Raw genomic sequence first — 18,658 nt, forward strand, 5'->3', positions numbered from 1 at the left:
TTGCGACTGTTCCATCGAGGTAGAGAGAAGAGTTTTATTGACGGCTGTATTCAAATTGGAAGCATATAAACAGTTCCTTCGGTTTCAGTTGAACAGAACCCCCATCCTAGACATCGTATGAACTTTCAGCGCCAAAAGATTGGAACAAACTGATCATAAGAAGACTCAAGAGTAAACTCCTTGGCATCTAGGTCGCGCTTCTTTAGATAAGTCTCTGCCTGACTTCTCAAATCCTCCGCTTCAGTAGTGTCATTCGGATTGTCCCTGAAAAGAGCTTCAGATAGCTTGAAGCAAGTGCGCGCATGCTCGACAGGCATGTCTTCCTTGTAGAAGCTCGTTACATCCATCGAGTCTCGTAGATGTTTGCTGTGAAAAAAATAGTTATTAAAAGGACATGCGAATTCGAACGAACAAACCAGGCATGAACACTTACATCGCTGCCTTTGTTTTGCCCTGGTCGAGACAGACGGCGCCAGCCTTGTAGGCACATCCACCATAAAATGGGTTTAGTCGGGCTTTGTCTCCCTGCCGCCAAACATTCTGTGCATCGATAAAGTTCTCTTCAGACGTTTTGAAATCTCCCTCGGATCGGTTTATGAGGCCCATGACTTGGTAAGCACTAATAAAGGTACGTCAGTCGTCTTCTTGATCTTCGTTGCGGAACGGCAAGAGTCCATACAAAGCAAGCATACCCCAGTTGAAGGGTTTCGAGTTCTTGAACTCCTCAATAGACGCCTCCAGTAGGATTCTGGCATCCTGAAGATCCCCCAAGTATAGCAAGCAACGAGCTATGTTCTTCTTCAGTACAGGTGGGTATGCGCCGTGGTCATCATCCTCTGCCACGTGTGTCAACCAACGGCTGCGTGCCTTCTCGAACCAGTTCATGGCAAGTTTGTGGTCGCCAGCAGTGTTGTGCGTGTAACCAAGGTTAGCTTCCAATCCGTAGCATAGGACGTGCTTGACAGGATCCTCTCGGAGCCGAATTTCGAGCGCTTTCTTGTTCAATTCAATAGCCTCCTTGGCCTGGCCTAAACCTTCATACATATTTGCTTGGTGGGAATAGATATGCGGAAGAAGTTCATTGATCTTTTGCTGGTCTTCTAAAGTTTCGACGGCAACGAGATTGACTTTGCACATGTCCTCGAGGTCCTTGAAAGCGTTCGACTCATACAGATACCTGCTTTGGAGTGAGCAACTGGTTTCTTCTCAACTCTTCAAACGATATTACCTTTGGCATTCTCTCAAGAGTTCACAGAACTCCCATATGGCCTTGAACTTCTTATCAGAGTTGCGGATCTCTCTAAAGCAATCTTTCAAAGAGATGACATGTTGGAGCAGGGCATCGCATCGGGACCATTCGTCGTAAAGCTGGCCCTTTTTCTCTCCCATCTTGGGGTATTGATGGTATACTAGCTTAACGGCATCTTCAAAACTGTCGAAAAGCTCGGAAGGCTTCAGAAAATATCTGAATTGTGTTTGCACCATTCGATGGATGGAAAATGCTCTAGTGTTTCTGTTCCTTTTGATTAATGAGGTCTCAAGAAGATCCTCAATTGTTTCGGAAAAGCTAACTCGCGGTTAGATCATCTGTCTCTATTGCTCGAATGCGATTGTGATATACTGACCTGAACTGGTCCGAGCAGAAATCGAGCCTGTTTGGTAGGCCCTCAGTAATCTCAAACAGCGATTGAGGGATGTTGTCGGGCATCAAGAAGGACAAAACACCCAGAAAGCTTCGCACGTCCGTATCCAAAGACTGGAAAGAAAAGTCCCATAGCGCCTGAAGCTCCGAGCCTTGCTTTCCATCAACACGACGGGGGTTGTTCAGGTAGACATTCATGAACTCGGATATAGTCCATGATCGTTTGTGAATGAGTCCAGCCATGTGCGAGATACCTAAAGCATGTCCACTCAGCCAGCGCGACAGTTCGAGTGCTGATATGCCTTCCTTCTTTGCGTCATTCCCAAACTCTCTCTGTAGGAGGAACATGAGGAATTCGGATCCCATAGTGACATCCCAAGATGTTATCTCAATCGCAGAACTGGCTTGGCGATACGCAACAGAGGAGTTACGAGTGGTGATGATTACATGGCCTCGGCTAGCAATAGGCCAGTATCCCGAAAGAACTCCGGCCGAAGGGACATTGCCATATATCAAGAGCCAAGTGCATTCTACGAACATTGGAGTCATGATGCTCAAAAAATTATAATTGAAGATGGAAACCCTATCCCCTGGTAGCTGATGTGATATCTTAAAATGGGAGGGTGGAGGCAACCTGATGCACCAAGTGTGAGCACAAATCTAAGTCCTGATACTTTCTCATACATCTGATAACATGTATCCAGTTGCAGCATCTGATCAGAGACTCACACCGGCTGTGACAAACTGGCCGGATTGGATGTTATTGTTTCACTTTTCCCACCACGTCAGCGCATCAGTCGCCGTGCATCCTATCTTGTGCCTTCTCAATCAAGAAAAGTTTGATCAAAACGAAACTCGGCTGTCACTTTCCATGCCAACTTCTGCAACACTGCATATCTACTATCCATGCACCCGAGTCTCATTCTGTTGCCCCGCACGCAAAGCTCTGCCCAGGCATATTTCAGGGTTTTTCGCATTTTCTACTTTCCTCATCAGTTTGGGAAGTCACAGGTATTATATTGTTCTGTTCCTGAGCCCTACGCTCTCTTCATTCACTGCAGAACCGATAAATCTAGCTACTGCTAGCCCAACAGTTGCGTCCATCACAACACAACACAACGCCAATGGATGTCATCACTGTACCCAAGCCGCCCCCATGCCAGCTGCCCGTTGCTCAAGTCTTTGACCGCCTTTCAAGTCGTCAACAGCTTTATGCCCACTACCTATCTCGGGCCTCCTGGCATGGCAGCAGAATTATCATGCGGTAAGCTTCTCCCGAAGCAACAAGTATCTACGATCTGATTGTCTGCCCCTACTACGCATGCAGCGGAGACTGGAACAATCTGGCTGACGAAAACGCTGTGAATGCGGATCAAATCTCTGCTTTCTTGGAATATGCCGGCCATTTCTTGTATAACATGGGCAACTACTGGGTAAGTAACCAATCACCATTTCTCATAACTCCTCTTCTAATATCGCAAAGAGCGAGGGCGACCAGAAGTTCATCCCTGATCTGTCGCATGAAGCACTCCGAAAGCTTGTCAGGGCCTCCCGGTCCCCAACAGCTCCGGATCTACTAGAGAGAGTCATCGAACCGATGCTTTCGGGACCACCATACGTATTGGGATATCCCAGCGAGCGAGCACAGTCGGCTTATTACCCAGGAGATGAAAAGATCAGCAAGGAGGAAATATCCTCAGTCTCCAAGGCAATGGAAGAGCACAAGATTGAGCCAGAAAACACCAGGCTTCAAAAGGTAATGGTAGCTGGCAGAGCAGAGTTCCGAATCCTCCAAGCTTCGACGGATAACTTTCCCAAGAAGCACTTGTGTGACATCAATGGTCTTGGCTCTATCTACATTCAAAGTGGGGACCATGTTGCTGAACTTGGTCAAGTTTGCGACGCTCTTAATAAGGCCAAAGACTATACTGAGAACGACATCCAACGTCAAGTGATCGAACATTATCTCGAGAGCTTCAAGACTGGGACTATGGAATCCTTCAGAGACGCCCAAAAGTCATGGGTCCAGGACAAAGGGCCGGTTGTCGAGAGCATCATGGGATTTGTAGAGCCATATCGTGATCCACATGGCGTCCGTGGTGAGTGGGAAGGCTTCGTTGGTATTTCTGATCCTGTTGAATCCCACAAGATGAGACAGTTCGTTGATCAATCTACCACCTTCATCAGACTTTTGCCTTGGGCGGTTTCTGATGTCAACGATGGCAAAGGTCCATTCGAGAAGCACGTATTCGTTGCCCCCGATTACACCAACAGCCATTGTAAGACGGAAAGCTATTGGCACCAGTATACAAGTCGTACTGACACACTCGTTAGCACTAGTCTTTTGCGCAAGCTATTCATTCGAGGCCACGAATGTACCCAACGTGAGTTTTGACACAGAATTTACTGTTAAGATCTTTACTGACCATCTCTTCAGTATAACGACATCAGAGAGACTTGCGGCTTCAAGAACATCGTCGTCGCAAACCGTATGAACGCCAGCAACGACCTAACCCGCCCCTGCCATTATGTGCATGATTCCGAGGCCAAGCGATACCGGGAGTGCACGTACATTGTCAGATTTGTAACTACAGCAATCCATGAACTTCTGGGTCACGGGAGTGGCAAACTCTTGAGTGAGACCAAGCCTGGGCAGTTCAACTTTGACCGAAAATATCCGCCTGTCAGCCCTTTGACCAACAAGCCGATCACGACATGGTATCGCTCTGGACAAACGTGGACTTCTACCTTTGGTGCCGCCGCTCCCAGCATTGAAGAGTGTCGGGCCATGTTGGTTCCGTTGTATCTTATCGATGATAAGCAGCTACTTTCTATTTTCGGATACAACGAAACCTCAGATATCACTACTCAAGATCGTGAGTTACTTACATGCCGACTTTACCACCATACCGTTTCCCCCTTTCTAACATGCACAAGTTCATTACAACACCTATCTCCAGATTGGAGTTGAAGGTCTTCAAGGTCTTGCCTATTACAATGTCGACGAAAGAACCTGGGGACAAGCACTTAAGAGGGTAAGTTCAAAGTGACAGATCACTGAAAAGCTCACTAACAATTTCTTTAGGCCCACTGGGCAATCCTCCACCATCTTCTACTTGATGGGGACGGCGTCTTGGCCGTTGAGTATGGTGCCCAAGAAGGAACCCTCACAGTCAGGGTCGACAAAAGCAAGTTGCTGTCTCATGGTAAACCCTCTTTAGGGCGTTTCCTTTGTCGCATTCATATTTGGAGATGCACTGCGGATGTCAGCCCTTGTCTTGAATACTATGACAAGGTTACTGCCGTGCCCGGCGATCATGAGGAATGGCGTGAGCTCGTTGCCAAGAAGCCGGAGCCTCGTTGGAAGTTTATTCACGCAAATACGTTCTTGAAGGATGGGAATGTCACTGTGAAGGAGTATGAGAACAGCAACGAAGGACTGATTCAGTCATGGGTGGAAAGGGGTATTTGACGATAAATACTGGGGTGCAAGAATCATAAAATAAGACTATTACTATGGTCCCTGACTGCTGACTGAAGCTTCTGACCACTGTCATTAGACTGAAAAATAAACTTGGGCCACAGCGAGCCCTTCCTAGTCCGAGGCACTGGACTTAGGCGAAATACTTGTGTCAGTGAGCCCTCTGTTTTTATTGTATCTTCAGATTAATAATATTCTACCAATAATACCACTTGTGGTTGTGGTACATGTGTTCAAGTACGTAGGTGCCAAGGTTAACGAAGGACCAAAATCACTATCTGGTGTCATCTTCAACGGACATATGCAATACTCGAAACCTCTTGTGAAGATACTATCCCACGAAGTTGCAATGACGACGAAAGATTATTATTGTTAATTAAAGTTATGCAGAGAAGATATTACTATTATCTTTTAAATCCATCATCTAGCCTCGGGTTTTGCAGTTTGTGCAGTAGTCCATGACAACCTTGCATGAATTGGACAAATAGACATGACCACAGATCCCAATCCCATCATTCGTATTTGCACTCTCACGACTTTAAGATAGAATTAGCTAATGTTATATTCACGGGATCCAACAAACTTACGCTGCTTTAATGTCGGACCCTGCCATGCCAATACCGTAGTGGTCGCACTCAAACTTGGCAACACATGCTGCCTTGCCAAATGATGCAGGCATGAGAATGCCTTTGTCTGATCGACTGTAGCGTGAAGCATAGCCAGTATAAACCACCCCATCTTCAAATTGGTCTATCGCTCTATCGCATGCCTCGCGTAACCCTTGCTTGGACAGACTGTCGGCAGTTCCACATTGACCACCACCGTCGTTGTCGACAGCAGTTTGGGATGGCAAGGGAGTTGAGACTGTTGAAGGCTGGCCTACACCGACTGAATGTGTAATTCTCGTGACACCTGCAATATTTATATACTCCAGCACGTAAGCAGACCAGACCAAGACTGTCCCGGCTGTTGTCGTGGTGATGGGCTCTTGGACAGGTTCTTCAGTAATAGGCCCTGATGGAGGTGCAGAGGTGATCTCTGATGGGAACTCTGTGTATGCGATACACTTGTCGTCGACCAGAGTGGTAGTTGCGTAGTAGCCCTGGCCATCGATAGTCGTGGAACACTGGCAATATGGTGTTTCGACGGCAGGACCACCATGGATGACACATGGGAAGTACGTCTGAACAGCTTCCCCAGTGGTTCTGGTAACCTCCAAAGTATTACTAGAGACTTTTGTTCTTGTCACTAGTGTGCTTGGTGTTATAGACGCGAATGAGGACCCGGACTCTGTGGTTATTGTCTCTGCCAGATCAGTCGTTAATGCCAGATCTGTGGAAGTTTCTGCCGTTAAAGTCTCTGTTTCAGTGGCAGTTTTCTCGATTGCAGTATCTGTAGCGTTCCCAACCCTAGGGAATACCGAGTCATCTCCATCAAATACTTTAGCCCACTCGTCTTCCAGCGCGTCCATCAGATCATGGTCAACTTCTGCCGTCAGTGCATCTTCAGGTATAATTTCCAGGGGAGTCTCAATAACTCCACCAGCCCAGATCAATTCTGAAAGTGTCACTGTGGCAGTAGCCTGAGTTTCTGTGGCACAGCTAACGATTGTGGGACAATCTCCAAACTCAGTCCTGCTATACTGTTAATTTCTTTTTCGTCATCACGAGATGTCCCCCGAATCCGTTTACTCACATAATCTTTGTACCATCTGAAGTCATGTAAGAGACAGTCCTAGTACAATCTGGCTGTGTCATGGCGGTGCATTCTTCTGTCGTAGTCGTTTCCGGTTCTGATGTGGTCGTGGTCGTAGGCCATTCTGTAGTAGAAGATACAGTAGAATCAACAGTAGATGTATCGCCATCTTTCGTCGATGCATCATCCTCATTTTTATCGTCATCTTCATCCTCATCACCTTCCTTCTCGTCCGGTTGGTTTACCATGCCGGGGTTAATGGTGGGAGCAGGGGGCTTTACTACTCCCGCGCCACCTTTGCCACCGTCCAACTTCCAAAACCAGCCGAAAGGGAAAATAATGATATTATCACCATTGTCATCTGTGGTTGTGATAGTTTCCGTTGAAGAAGCATAAGATGAATCTTGTTCTGGTACATAGGTTGCAATAGTGCCATCGGTTCCAGTAACAACCATGTCTCCTGTACTGGTCAAAGCCGGTGCCAGATGTTCTTTTGTTGTAGGAGCTTTAGTTGGCTGCGCTAGCTGGTCACTGGCTAGAGATGATTCTGCTGGCTCACTTGGAGTTTCAAGACTCCCAGAAGGTTGCCCTACTGTTGAGGAAACCGTCAGGGAAGTCACGTCCCCCGAGCCGGTGATTCCTGATGGGGCTTGAGACACTGGTCCATCTGAACTCGTGTAGGTCTGAGTACTATCGATAACAGACTCTGAGGGCTCAACAATGATATCCGAAGACATACTAGCCCATGTCTCAGAGATGAATGAGGTCTCGGTTTGCGAAGAAGTCTCAATTGCAGAATCAAGACTCCTAGATTGAGTTGAAGGGCTCCGAATTGTCTCCGAATTCTCAATGGCGTCTGATGTTTCTGAAGAGACGGCCGACGATAAGCTTCCAGTGCTTTCTGTGGGTTGAGACATACTCAAAGATACTTCCGTGCCGGTGGTAACAGCGATGGATGTTGTTGAGAGACTGTCTGAATCCGTGATCATCTGACTCGAAGCTCCAGACTCAGTATAGCCTTCACCACTGTTGCTAGATGAACCAGAGACATGAGTCTCACCCTCAGTCGACCAGGTGGTAGTGATATCCTGGGATACCCCAGTTTCTGAAGTGGGAAACTCAACAGTACTATAACTAGTAACAGGTAGAGTCTCGGTTGATTCAAAAGGGTTTGTTGATACAGTGACAGACTGATCTCCAGAAGGCTGGGCCAAAGTGCTATCTGCGGATTCGCTGTGGGCCAGATCAAGACTTGTCTCAGTGAGTGCATCCGAGACTGATCCAAAATCGTGGCCAACACCAGAACTCAGGCTAGGAGCGTCTGAAACTGATATAGAGGGTTGTACAGTTTGCATTGTGGAAGTTGGGAAAGGGCTGTTCATTGGGGGTGTCACCACACTAGCATTGCCAGAATGAACAGTAGTGGTGATTGGTATGATGGGCATAGGTACATCGTAAGTTTGAGGAAGTCTTCGCAACAATCTAGGCCCATCTGGCTGTCCAGCACGAGACAGACCAGCTGCGAAGCCCAACGTAAGTATACTGGACATCCACATAGCTACAGACATGACCGATATACAACGTCTATGATAAAAACGAAGGTCAAAGGACAACGAGGAAGATAGAAATAAGACTGTTAGTATCAAACAAAGAAGATGTGTGTAAAAACGAGTGAGTGCTACGGTTACCAACAAAGGTTGGGGGCATCAGAGTCGACGTAGTTATCCTGACCTCGACCGAGAGGTGATCGGACGACATCCAACAACCAACAGCTTAAGAATATTCAATTTATTCGACATCATGTATGTTGCACTAAATCACCGCCGAGATTATGAGGAGCGTAACGCGTAGTGCAACCTTTCCCAATTGACCAATCTTAACAAGATCATTTTCGTTATAGTGGAACTCTGTTGGTTCGAGTATTTTCGCATTTACCAATTTATGGCAGCATGCAGACATGAAACAGAGGTCTTGTAACTCTATATTTATTCAGCGGGTAGATCCCTGTGATTACAGGGCTTGTATTTCTCGTCCGCAAGGTTAATCAGGTCATATTCTTTGGACGGGCAAGGATATCTACCAACAACCAACAGCCAACAGCCAACACGCTGAGTGGTGAAGAGTCAAGGGTTATGACAGGGTGAGACTCTTCCCTCTGTCCCGTCTTTCATTTATTTCTTTCAGTCCAATCATTTGAGTCTGTATTCTGGGGTTTAAAAGTGCGTTCATATCTCATCTATGCTACCAGATATCGTGCCTCTTGACATTATATTTCCCAATTTCCATTCCCCCCCCCCTCTTCTTTCATTCTTCTCACTGCACTATAGCTTCTGCCTTCATATTTGCATCAATTATTCATCAGCATCATGTTGTTCCCATTTGTTTGGCTCATAGTTGGGCTACTTGTTCATGTTTCCATCGCTGAAGAAACCAGCACGGTCACGACTTCTGCCGCAGCGCCTGCTGGCTCAGATGACATTATGAACATCTGGGATCTGGACAAGAGCTGTGACGATGAAGCTGAAAGCATGAAAGCCGCTATGGAAGACTCTTTGGCAATGGTGACTGCAGCTCTTGAAGCCCTCGAGTTTCTGCGCGACGAGAAACTTGATCCAAGGAAGGATCGTGAGCGGTTTTTACTATTGAAAGACAAGCACACGTCACAGTGGAAGACTTGCCAGATTATGCTCGGTTTTGTTCCAGAAAGGAAATCAACTCACCTTTCACAAGCCATTGGTAGGTTCTTCACGCACGTACCTAGCATTCGGCTAACGTATTTCGAGACTTCTTCAAAAAGATGAAGACTAAAATGCTAGCTACAAACGAATTTGAGCATGGATTCGTCGGCCGATTTAAGATGAACGGAATCAAGCCCAAACTCATGTGTGGCGACGAGAAGGGAGCCGATAAATGGACTTGGAAGCCTATCACTGACCTTCAACAACACCATGAATTCCGAAGATATATGTTCAAGGCTGGGGCTTGGGTCTATGACCATCGATACTTCTTTCAAGACTTCCAGTCACCAGGACCATTGATATGTGGACAAGAGAAACATGCTGAAGCCTTTTTGGATCGCGATTTGATCGTCTTTTGTGACAAGGTTTTTGACGATGACTATAAATCTCGAAAATGGCCAAGGGACTTGAAAAAAACAGGGATCACTGAGTATCAATCACTCAATACTCACCGTGATACTCTCCCCGTCACCATGTTTCACGAGTTGACCCATTGGTTTGGTGGTTGGGCTGAGATAAGAGACCCAAACGAAAGAGCACATGCAGGTAAATGGCATCCCCAATTCCTCGATGCTATTGTGCATTGACTAACTGTTGACAGATATTCTGGATCAATCTGCCTTGACCGAAGACGGTGACACGATTTGGCGTAAAGGCAATCGCGTCAAAACGTATGCCGTAGCACCAGATTGGACTGAAGCCTACAATAACGGTCTGGAACGTGATGTCGCATGTAAGTTATCTGCCAGCATTATAGACGCGCAAAAATAGTATACTGATGTGAATCATTTGTCGTCCCAGATGGTCTTAGCCATGTGATAAACTTGGCGATGTGTCAGGACAAGATCAATATGAATTACTGTGGCCCTAAATGGGCTCTTAAGAATGCCGATTCTTTAACCTTTTTTGCACTTGCCATGTAAGTCGATCACCTAGGATGCCACAGAGTTTGGAATAACTGTTATATAGGTATCTAGATAACTGGGACTGGTCTTACCAAGGTCGGGCGAGGATTCTGGGCAAGGATTATAAGAAGCGAGACAGAAGCCGTTCGCCGAAGTAGTCTCGTAGCGTTTTACTGGATAGCACTTATTGGTTATCCAAATATGAGCTACTACTTTATTTAAATAGTCCCAACTGAATTAGGCTCAGGGCCCATTTGAAAAACCGCACCCCTACCTCGCAACTCCTCCATCTCACTAAAGTATACCCTTTCTTCTGATCCTTCAAGGATCCAGTAGCCAGTAGCTGTCTCATCTTGAACAATGCTGTATGGTCGACCTGGATAGCTATCCTGATACGGAAGCTTTACGGTAGTCATATTACCATTAACATCTCTCCAGACCTGTCTGTATGAGCCCCATCCTGTTTTTGTCCTGGTTCCATTTTCATAAACCACCTTTGCATCGCGTAACACAAATTTGAAAAGGTCATCGGGTAACGCAAATGAGCATTCAATTAAATGAGTCATTCGTCGCACGAGCGGATCCAGACGGTTCAAGATTGTGCGCATGTGATCAGGATGGTCGCCAGGAAATAGTTCATGATAATCCTCCAGAGGAAGATACATGTAAAGGCGACGAAGGGCAGTAAATTGCGACGATGAGACAAAGTCCAACAAGAGGTCGAGGTTTGGTACGTCCAGGTCTTCCCAAACCTGTGTCGAGTCGGGCGGTTTGCAAGATTTCAATGGCCAGGTGATCTCAAGTGAGGTCACCAGTGCAAGCCTCTGAGGCAACAGCAGTTTCGGGAGGCTGTTGAGTACGCACATGTCTTCCAAGATGAGGGTGTTGGTGGAGTAGAGTATATCGATGGTTTCGAAATAGCTATGAGCTTTTATTAGTCCAAGTGATACAGAGGCGGGGAGTGATCAAGCATCTCACTTTTGGCGACAGGACAATAACCAGCCCATTACTCCTATGTGACATGCTGACGGTCCATCTTGATGTCTCCAGGCCTCACAAATGTCTGCACTCCCGCCGCTCCGGCAGTAGTCAGCCCATGGGCCTTGAGAGCCACCTCGCGTCATGGGGCCTAGGGTCCCATCATCATTGGGATGAACGCGATGGCATCGTGAACCCCACCATTGCCATTTCTCTGGCTGTGTCTCGTCTTTGAGGCGCTTGATGCGGTGCTTGGCCATGTTCTCGTCATCAAGAGGTCCGCGCGCAATGTCACAATGAAGTTTCTGGGAGGGCTGGCGAGGGACATCAAGGTAATCCCAATCGATAAAGAGGTGAAGACGTGTGTCGCCAAAGGCGAGGCGAATGATATCTCGACGAATGTTAGGTGGAACCTTGAACCAGAAGCAAGACTCCTGGTAACGAGGTATGGGTACTTGATTGGCCTCAGTACCAAGAAACGGGTCTGGTGTCAAAGCACGCGGTCGCGGATTAGGCAATACGGGAAGTTTCTTGAGCTGAGCCTGCCAATACTCCTTCCACCTCTGCTCCCTAGTGCCGGAACTGCAAGGTGAGCCAGGATCAAAGGTCATTTTAGTAGAGGTTGATCGCCAGGCGAGGTGATGTTGGAACAGAAATGAGAAAGGCGATGTGAAATTGAGTGATGTAACCTTGGACTGGCATTGACTGTTGGTTGTTGGTTGTTGGTTGTTGGTTGTTGGCTTTGGGTTGTTTCAAAGTGATTGCCCACCAGCCTAGGTACCCAGTATCAGGCCACATTATTACCGAGCTGAAAGTGGGGTTACAGTGTCTTTGTGAAACACGTTCAGCGCTTATCAAGTGTGACAAAAACTCAAATATCTCCTTTTGTATACCGCACTCCGTACATTTCCAGGAAATTACAGTCACTTTGAAAGACCAACTTCAAACATGAAACTCAATCTTTTACTAGACAGGATAAGGGGAAATAATGGCTTTAGTCAGGCGAAGAACAAAAGAGTGTGTGCCAGTCCTACTGATATCCATGTTCGGCCTTGTATACAAGTAATACTGAGTAATTCTGACAATCACAAAATGGCAAAGCTTATCATAAGAGAAAGATAATAATCGTATAGGTCGGCTTGACTGTCATCATAAGATGATTGGAATTCCGTTGTGAAGATTGAGGTCGAAACGATTAAGACACAGTCATTGTAAAACGAAAAATGGTATGGACGAAGAATATTCGTAACTTGCATCAATTCTGATACTGATCCAATTTTCGGTATCATAACATGCTAACTTGTGCTAATACGCAAAACTAAGACTCCAAACAATGCTAACCCAATTTTAACCACATATCAAACTCATTTACCTCCTCTCTAAAGCCTAGGCCCCGCCTTGCCAGCACAGCAAGAAGCAGGCTCTTCCTTCTTCTCACCAAAAGCATCCTTCGAAGCAGCATCAACACAAAGCGCTGAAGGGGGAACCCACAGACCGGGGTTCTTCTGGTAGAAATTTGATGCTCGAAGCATAACACTGACAGGCTCAGCAGGCATGACAGGGAAGTCCTCTGTGCGGGGGAAATGTGTCAATCCAAACTGGATATAGCACACGACATCTGTGTTCTCGATAGGTTCGTCCCGGTTCACCCAATCGATGATGTTGCTGTTGTGAGGGTGGTTCTCGATACCAGTCGACTGACAGACGTAATCACCAGCGGGGAAGATCTCGTAGTCCTTGTAAGGCGTCACCCAGAGACTCTTGCGTGCAAAGGCAGCGCGGTTGTAGACTACACTACCAGGCTTGGCCAAGAGAGCGGGACAGTTGTTGTTGAGGATCTTGTAGGCAACGGGCTTCTTGGCAGAAGGGTTGATGCTGTTGGGATTCGTGATGGCCCAAGAACGGCTGGTCTCGTGGCAGTAATTTGAAGATGCGTCCTTGGAAGTCTTGTAAGGTGTGTTCTTGCAGTAGAAACCGTTTCCATAGGGGTTCTCTGGAGATCCAACTTCTTCTTCTGAGGGAAGAGCATCGTTCTGAACAACCGTGTTGTTGGGCCCGTCAACCTCGGGGTCGACTCGAAGGGAGAAAATGTGCTGGTGGTTGTGGGCGTTGATCGAGGGAGCAACTTCGGTGCCGTAGGGAGCAGCTGTCTCGGAGGGGTGCATGCAGTAGGTGTTCAACATGCCAGTAAGCTTGATCTCAAGCTTATATGTTCCGTCGAGTGTGAAAGTGTGGTAGAAGCCGTATTCGTAGTTGGCGGCTGTGATGATTTGAGAAATGATAAGCTTGCGATCGCGAGCGGAGATGACGCTGCCGTCGCGGTAGTCGGTGTGCTTGTACAAAAGACCGTTGTCTTCTTCGTGGATGCAGATGGCGTTCTTGATGACAGCGGGGTCACCCTCGCCAGTGGCCATGACGGCGTCGAGGTAGTGGATAGCTCCTTTGCAGTCACATCCCAGCTTCAGAGAGTTGGTCATGAGACCGGTTCCATACTCGCCGACGTCGAAGGCGTGCTTGCGGTGATGAGGAGGATCGGGGTTGCCGTAGGGAACGACCATCTCTACAACACTGATTCTGTTGAAGAGAGTGCGCTCGCGATGCTCGTGGTGGTCTTCCATGCGGACATCTGACAGAACGATGCCTTCGCGGTAGTTGAAGCCAATGTGCATCTTGTATCCAGCCCAGGAGATCTCATTGCCGCGCATGCGGAAGGATACGCCCTGGGGCTGTGTGATGTTGATGGGCTTGAGAGTGCCATCAATGTAGTTCTCACCGATGAACTCGGGCATGTAGTTGTGGGAAGCAAGAGGAATCTTGGTTCGCTCGCCATTGACGAGACGAACATCCACAGCGAGGACCTCTTCCTTCTCGGTATCGAGAACGACGGAAAAGTCCAGGGGGTGAGCGTACTGGTTGTCGTTAGGCGAAGCACGGTAGTACACCAAGCCCTGCTGAAGACGTCGCTCGTAACCCCAGCGGTCGTCAAATCCGATAGCCCAAGCATCGATAAAGATCTTGTCCATATCGGTGATTCCGAGCTCCTCGCAAGCGCGAATGACGCGGGGATCCTTGCGGGCGACGCCTTCGCACACATCGAGATCCTCAAGAGTCAGGGTAGGGCCGACGTCAGTGACGGGCTTCCACTCTTCGACCTTGCCCTCGCGGATGTTGGCGATGACCTCAGCGACATGGCCGGTTCCGCGCTCAATCACAATGGCGAAAGCGCGACGAGCAGGGCGAGGGCCGGTGCGAGCCTTGTAGGCGGCATACTCCGCCTTTTTAGGTTCACGCAGGGTGAGACAATTGAACTTGAGGGTCTTGGGGCTTGCATGATCGCGGATGAGCTTTGTTGCGGCGCGGATCTCATCAATAGAGAGGGGATCTATACGTGTAAGCGGTCAATTGGGTAGAAGAGATGAAAGGCAAATTACCAAGAGGGTGAGTGTGCTCAATCTGAGACAGATCGGGAGCGGCATCGTTGGGCTCTTCCCGAAAGATGGTGTAGCCGGCGATAGAAGAGGTGTCTGGAATCATGGTGGTTGTTTTCTGGACTAAGCGACTGTGCCATACGGTAGATGCAATATGCAAGGGTTGCAAGGGTTGCAAGTATTGATTGGTGTTGTGTGTATAACTTAAAGGTAGGTGTCTTAGAGTAGGTGAGACAAGCTTTGCTGATCTTGGACAGAAACGATTACTTGAATTGAGGATGACAGCTTCTTATAGACAATGCAGGTACACACAGTAGAGACAGAAGGAAAAGAAAGTTCCACTGTAGCGCCGCCGTTCCATGACAACGCTCCGCTCCGATATCCACTCCCCACCTCCGCCGGTGCTGTAAGGAAGACAGGAAGCAAGACGGTTACCGTTTATGGGTACGCTATAGTTGGCCGAGATCAGATCTGTCCTGCTGTTGCTGTCTATTACCCCAAAAGCGCAATACGATTGCATCTTTTCTCCTCCCATGTCCGGCAGTTACATACGCTATACTGAAGCTATCCGAAGAGAGGCATTGGATTGAACAAAGTTTCGTGTGACCCGCCAATGCGTTATCTAGATAGCGGATCAGAAAGCATCATTGTTTGCCTCGTTTTGGCCTTGTATCTGCGTGACCTAGGAGGAGGCTCTGTCACTTGACACCCTGCAGAGCCAATTAGACCTGAACTTCCCCTCATTTCGTGGGTGACTAACTGTTTGCAGTAGCAGTTTCTCAGCTTTTGTCCCTTGTAACGTGTTCGTGTCGGGCTAAACCCTTTACGGGTAATGTTTGGAAGGTTTTGGTGGCAGACGATAAGAAGCTAAATGCACCGAGATAATCGAGCAAGGTCCCATGCTCTTTGCCACAGACAGTTGAAGTCAACTCGTCTTACCTCGACACAACCGGCCCGGTCACCGGAGAGTGTCGCTGAATTATCTAATTGCAACAGGGGGGACAAAGCATGATCTGACATGCTTCCAGCTCCTCGTCTCATCACGTAATGGAATGCCATCGCTCAACTGTAAACCGGCGTTCCCCATGGGGAAAGTTTTCTTCCCCGCAGATCAATCATTACCTTATTCCTTGCTGTTGCATGATGAGTTGCAAACTCCAAAAGGATTAATGTCCTTTATCGCGTTGGGAAGCTTGTCTTGTCGCGACAGAATACAGCGTCGAGATATGGACACTAACAGCAATGACGCACTAAAGAGTTTTCATTTTCTCTTCAGTGGCAGTACGAACCAGGGTCAGAGATAACAGTGACACCCTTATCTCTACCCAGCCTAATCCAAATGCGCCCTTTTTGAACCAGGTTTTTCCTCCATCTTCAGCGACGAGTAGGGCACAATTTGGGGTTTTAGTTAGGTAGTCTACGCTCTTTACAGAAGGTTGTCACGACTAGAACACAATCTATACAGTATTATCCGCCTTATTCTCGGGCTTGTCACACAGCCCCAGCTCAGTACGAGATACCCAATCTGTCGCTCTTCTACTCCAACTCTATCTATCTCCCCACGCATTCGTAACTCATACCCAGAACCCCTTGGTCCGTTCGTCGCCGAACCAAGCTGAGGTAAATTAGCTATAAGCAGCGACGCTCACTCTTTATTTCCCTTTTCCCCTCCTCTGTATATCCCATTTCCCATTCAGAGTCACCATCTGACTCACCTTGACATCTCTCCAAGGCTGCCCGTCGCCTTTTTCTTCATCCTCATTTACGTCATTTATATATCTCGACGCGGTCATTGTCAGACGCGGCCATGACCAACGACGTCGAGACAAACTCTGCGATCAAGCGCCAACCCTCCACCCCCCAGGCCATTCGCGATGCAGAAGATCTTGCCAACTTTGGCCATGACCAGAGCCTCACGCGCAAGTTCAACATGTGGAGCATGCTTGCACTCGCGTTTTCGGTCCTGGGCACGTGGTCGACCTTTGCGCAGGGTATCGACAGCGGTTTGACGGCTGGAGGCCCAATCGCCATCCTCTGGGGTCTTGTGCTTGTCTTTGCATGCAACATCTGCGTCGCCGTGTCGCTGGGTGAAATGTGCAGTAGCATGCCCACCGCGATGGGACAGGCTTATTGGATCTCTAGACTATGGCCCACTCCTGCTGGTAGATTCACTTCGTATCTTTGCGCGTGGATCAACATGACTGGCTGGATCACTTTGTCCGCATCACAGATTGCCTTTATGTCTGAGTTTCTGCTCAAGATGAAGATTCTCTTCACGCCGAGCTGGACAGGCGCTGACAAGGGCTGGGTCTTGTTTCTAGTCTATGTTGGTGTCACTGGTGTCATGACACTGTTCAATGTGGTGGCGTGTCGCAAGGATGTTGTCCTTCCCTGGTTCAACAACTTTGTGGGCATTTCCTTCGCCAGTCTCTTTGTCATCATCAGCATGGCCATGCTGATTTCTGTCGGCGTCAAAGAAGATTTACAATTTCAGTCTGCAGGTTTCGTGTTCGGAAAATGGATTAACCAGACTGGTTGGCCCGATGGTGTTACCTGGTTTATTGGTCTTGTGCAAGCAGCCTACGGTCTCACAGCTTTCGACGCAGCCATTCATCTTGTCGAAGAAATCCCCTCACCTCGAACCAACATCCCAAAGATCATCTGGCTCTCGATTACCATGGGAGCCATCACTGGTTTCATCTTCATGGTCGTCTGTCTCTTCTGCATGGTCAACTCTGACATCTATCTCAACCCGACCACTGGTCTGGCTTTTATGGATCTCCTCAAAGATACTGTTGGCCTGCAGGGCGGAACGGTGCTTCTGACGCTGTTCATTGTGAACGGTTTTGGACAAGGCATTGGAATCGTCACGACGTCTTCCCGATTGACCTGGGGTTTTGCTCGAGACGGTGGTCTTCCCTTCAGCGGCTACTTTGCGCGTGTCGACGACTTTTGGAAAGTCCCGGTGCGAGCCTTGTGGCTTCAAGGTGGCATTATGGCTCTCATCGGCATTTTGTACACCTTTGCCTCAACCGTGCTTGAAGCCATTCTCAGCGTCAGCACGATTGCACTTACCATTTCGTATGGGATGCCCATTCTGACTCTTCTCCTCGTTGGCCGAGACAAACTGCCACCGGGCGAATTCAGCCTCGGACGTTTCGGGCCTGTGATCAACTGGGTCGGGGTAGTCTACTGCGCAGTGACCACTGTCTTCTTCTTCTTCCCCTCCGCACCCAACCCCGCAGTGGCCGACATGAACTACGCCATTGCTGTTTTTGGCATCATGCTTGTCGTCACACTTGTGTTTTGGGTCATCAAGGGCCGAGTCACTTATCTCGAGACTGAGGAGGCGCAAGGGAACATTATCTATGCACAGAGGGCCGAGAGGGCCAACTATGTGGATATCGTCGGCAAGTCAGATACGGCGGCTCCGCAGCCGCAGCGGGTGGGCGAGGCCAGCGGTCATTGAGAGACATTTGGTGGTTGGGATGAATGGGTAGCTGTATGATGTATCAGTTGGTGTGTAGTAAATATTTGGTTGGTAGTTCTATGACAAAGAATGGAAATTGTACAGGCGAAGATCGCTCTATTTAAATTACACTGTCTTTTTGTCCTATCTTGCTGCCAGTTTCGGAATAGACCCATATATGTGAATGGATTCCCGCATCTGGGCAATACTTTGTTCGGGTCCGCAACTATCATACGAGCTACACTTTGACATTGCGGACAATAGTGACACATATTGCAGATTCCGGTCCAATGGAGGGATTTATCACAGTGTCACAGCATCA

The 18,658-nt window shown here is 48.1% G+C and overlaps 7 protein-coding genes across 7 annotated transcripts, besides 1 other annotated feature; 3 read left to right on the forward strand and 4 right to left on the reverse strand.

The window, feature by feature from the left end:
- Positions 1-125: 125 nt before the first annotated feature.
- Positions 126-2,191, reverse strand: FPSE_00289 (uncharacterized protein; the record flags this gene model as incomplete). Its single annotated transcript, XM_009253409.1, has 5 exons — positions 126-366; positions 434-619; positions 680-1,177; positions 1,229-1,567; positions 1,626-2,191. The coding sequence occupies 5 exons, from the start codon at positions 2,189-2,191 to the stop codon at positions 126-128; spliced, it is 1,830 nt and encodes a 609-aa protein (XP_009251684.1).
- A 575-nt stretch (positions 2,192-2,766) lies between these two features.
- On the forward strand, positions 2,767-5,114 carry FPSE_00290 (uncharacterized protein; the record flags this gene model as incomplete). The annotated part of the gene is made up of 7 exons (XM_009253410.1): positions 2,767-2,906; positions 2,970-3,075; positions 3,126-3,921; positions 3,977-4,026; positions 4,080-4,518; positions 4,580-4,677; positions 4,728-5,114. The coding sequence occupies 7 exons, from the start codon at positions 2,767-2,769 to the stop codon at positions 5,112-5,114; spliced, it is 2,016 nt and encodes a 671-aa protein (XP_009251685.1).
- A 433-nt stretch (positions 5,115-5,547) lies between these two features.
- FPSE_00291 (uncharacterized protein) lies at positions 5,548-8,386 on the reverse strand (the record flags this gene model as incomplete). The annotated part of the gene is made up of 3 exons (XM_009253411.1): positions 5,548-5,659; positions 5,711-6,757; positions 6,819-8,386. 3 exons carry the CDS (start codon positions 8,384-8,386, stop codon positions 5,548-5,550), a joined length of 2,727 nt encoding a protein of 908 aa, XP_009251686.1.
- Positions 7,000-7,051: a microsatellite.
- A 798-nt stretch (positions 8,387-9,184) lies between the features above and the next one.
- FPSE_00292 (uncharacterized protein) lies at positions 9,185-10,619 on the forward strand (the record flags this gene model as incomplete). The annotated part of the gene is made up of 5 exons (XM_009253412.1): positions 9,185-9,554; positions 9,602-10,102; positions 10,158-10,289; positions 10,358-10,475; positions 10,526-10,619. 5 exons carry the CDS (start codon positions 9,185-9,187, stop codon positions 10,617-10,619), a joined length of 1,215 nt encoding a protein of 404 aa, XP_009251687.1.
- A 60-nt stretch (positions 10,620-10,679) lies between these two features.
- Positions 10,680-12,050, reverse strand: FPSE_00293 (uncharacterized protein; the record flags this gene model as incomplete). Its single annotated transcript, XM_009253413.1, has 2 exons — positions 10,680-11,382; positions 11,440-12,050. The coding sequence occupies 2 exons, from the start codon at positions 12,048-12,050 to the stop codon at positions 10,680-10,682; spliced, it is 1,314 nt and encodes a 437-aa protein (XP_009251688.1).
- A 768-nt stretch (positions 12,051-12,818) lies between these two features.
- Positions 12,819-14,973, reverse strand: FPSE_00294 (uncharacterized protein; the record flags this gene model as incomplete). The annotated part of the gene is made up of 2 exons (XM_009253414.1): positions 12,819-14,821; positions 14,871-14,973. The coding sequence occupies 2 exons, from the start codon at positions 14,971-14,973 to the stop codon at positions 12,819-12,821; spliced, it is 2,106 nt and encodes a 701-aa protein (XP_009251689.1).
- A 1,701-nt stretch (positions 14,974-16,674) lies between these two features.
- Positions 16,675-18,336, forward strand: FPSE_00295 (uncharacterized protein; the record flags this gene model as incomplete). The annotated part of the gene is made up of 1 exon (XM_009253415.1): positions 16,675-18,336. One exon carries the CDS (start codon positions 16,675-16,677, stop codon positions 18,334-18,336), a length of 1,662 nt encoding a protein of 553 aa, XP_009251690.1.
- Between the last annotated feature and the right edge of the window lie 322 nt (positions 18,337-18,658).

The sequence above is a fragment of the Fusarium pseudograminearum genome, chromosome 1 (assembly GCF_000303195.2).
Source record: "Fusarium pseudograminearum CS3096 chromosome 1, whole genome shotgun sequence".
Taxonomy (NCBI): domain Eukaryota; kingdom Fungi; phylum Ascomycota; class Sordariomycetes; order Hypocreales; family Nectriaceae; genus Fusarium; species Fusarium pseudograminearum.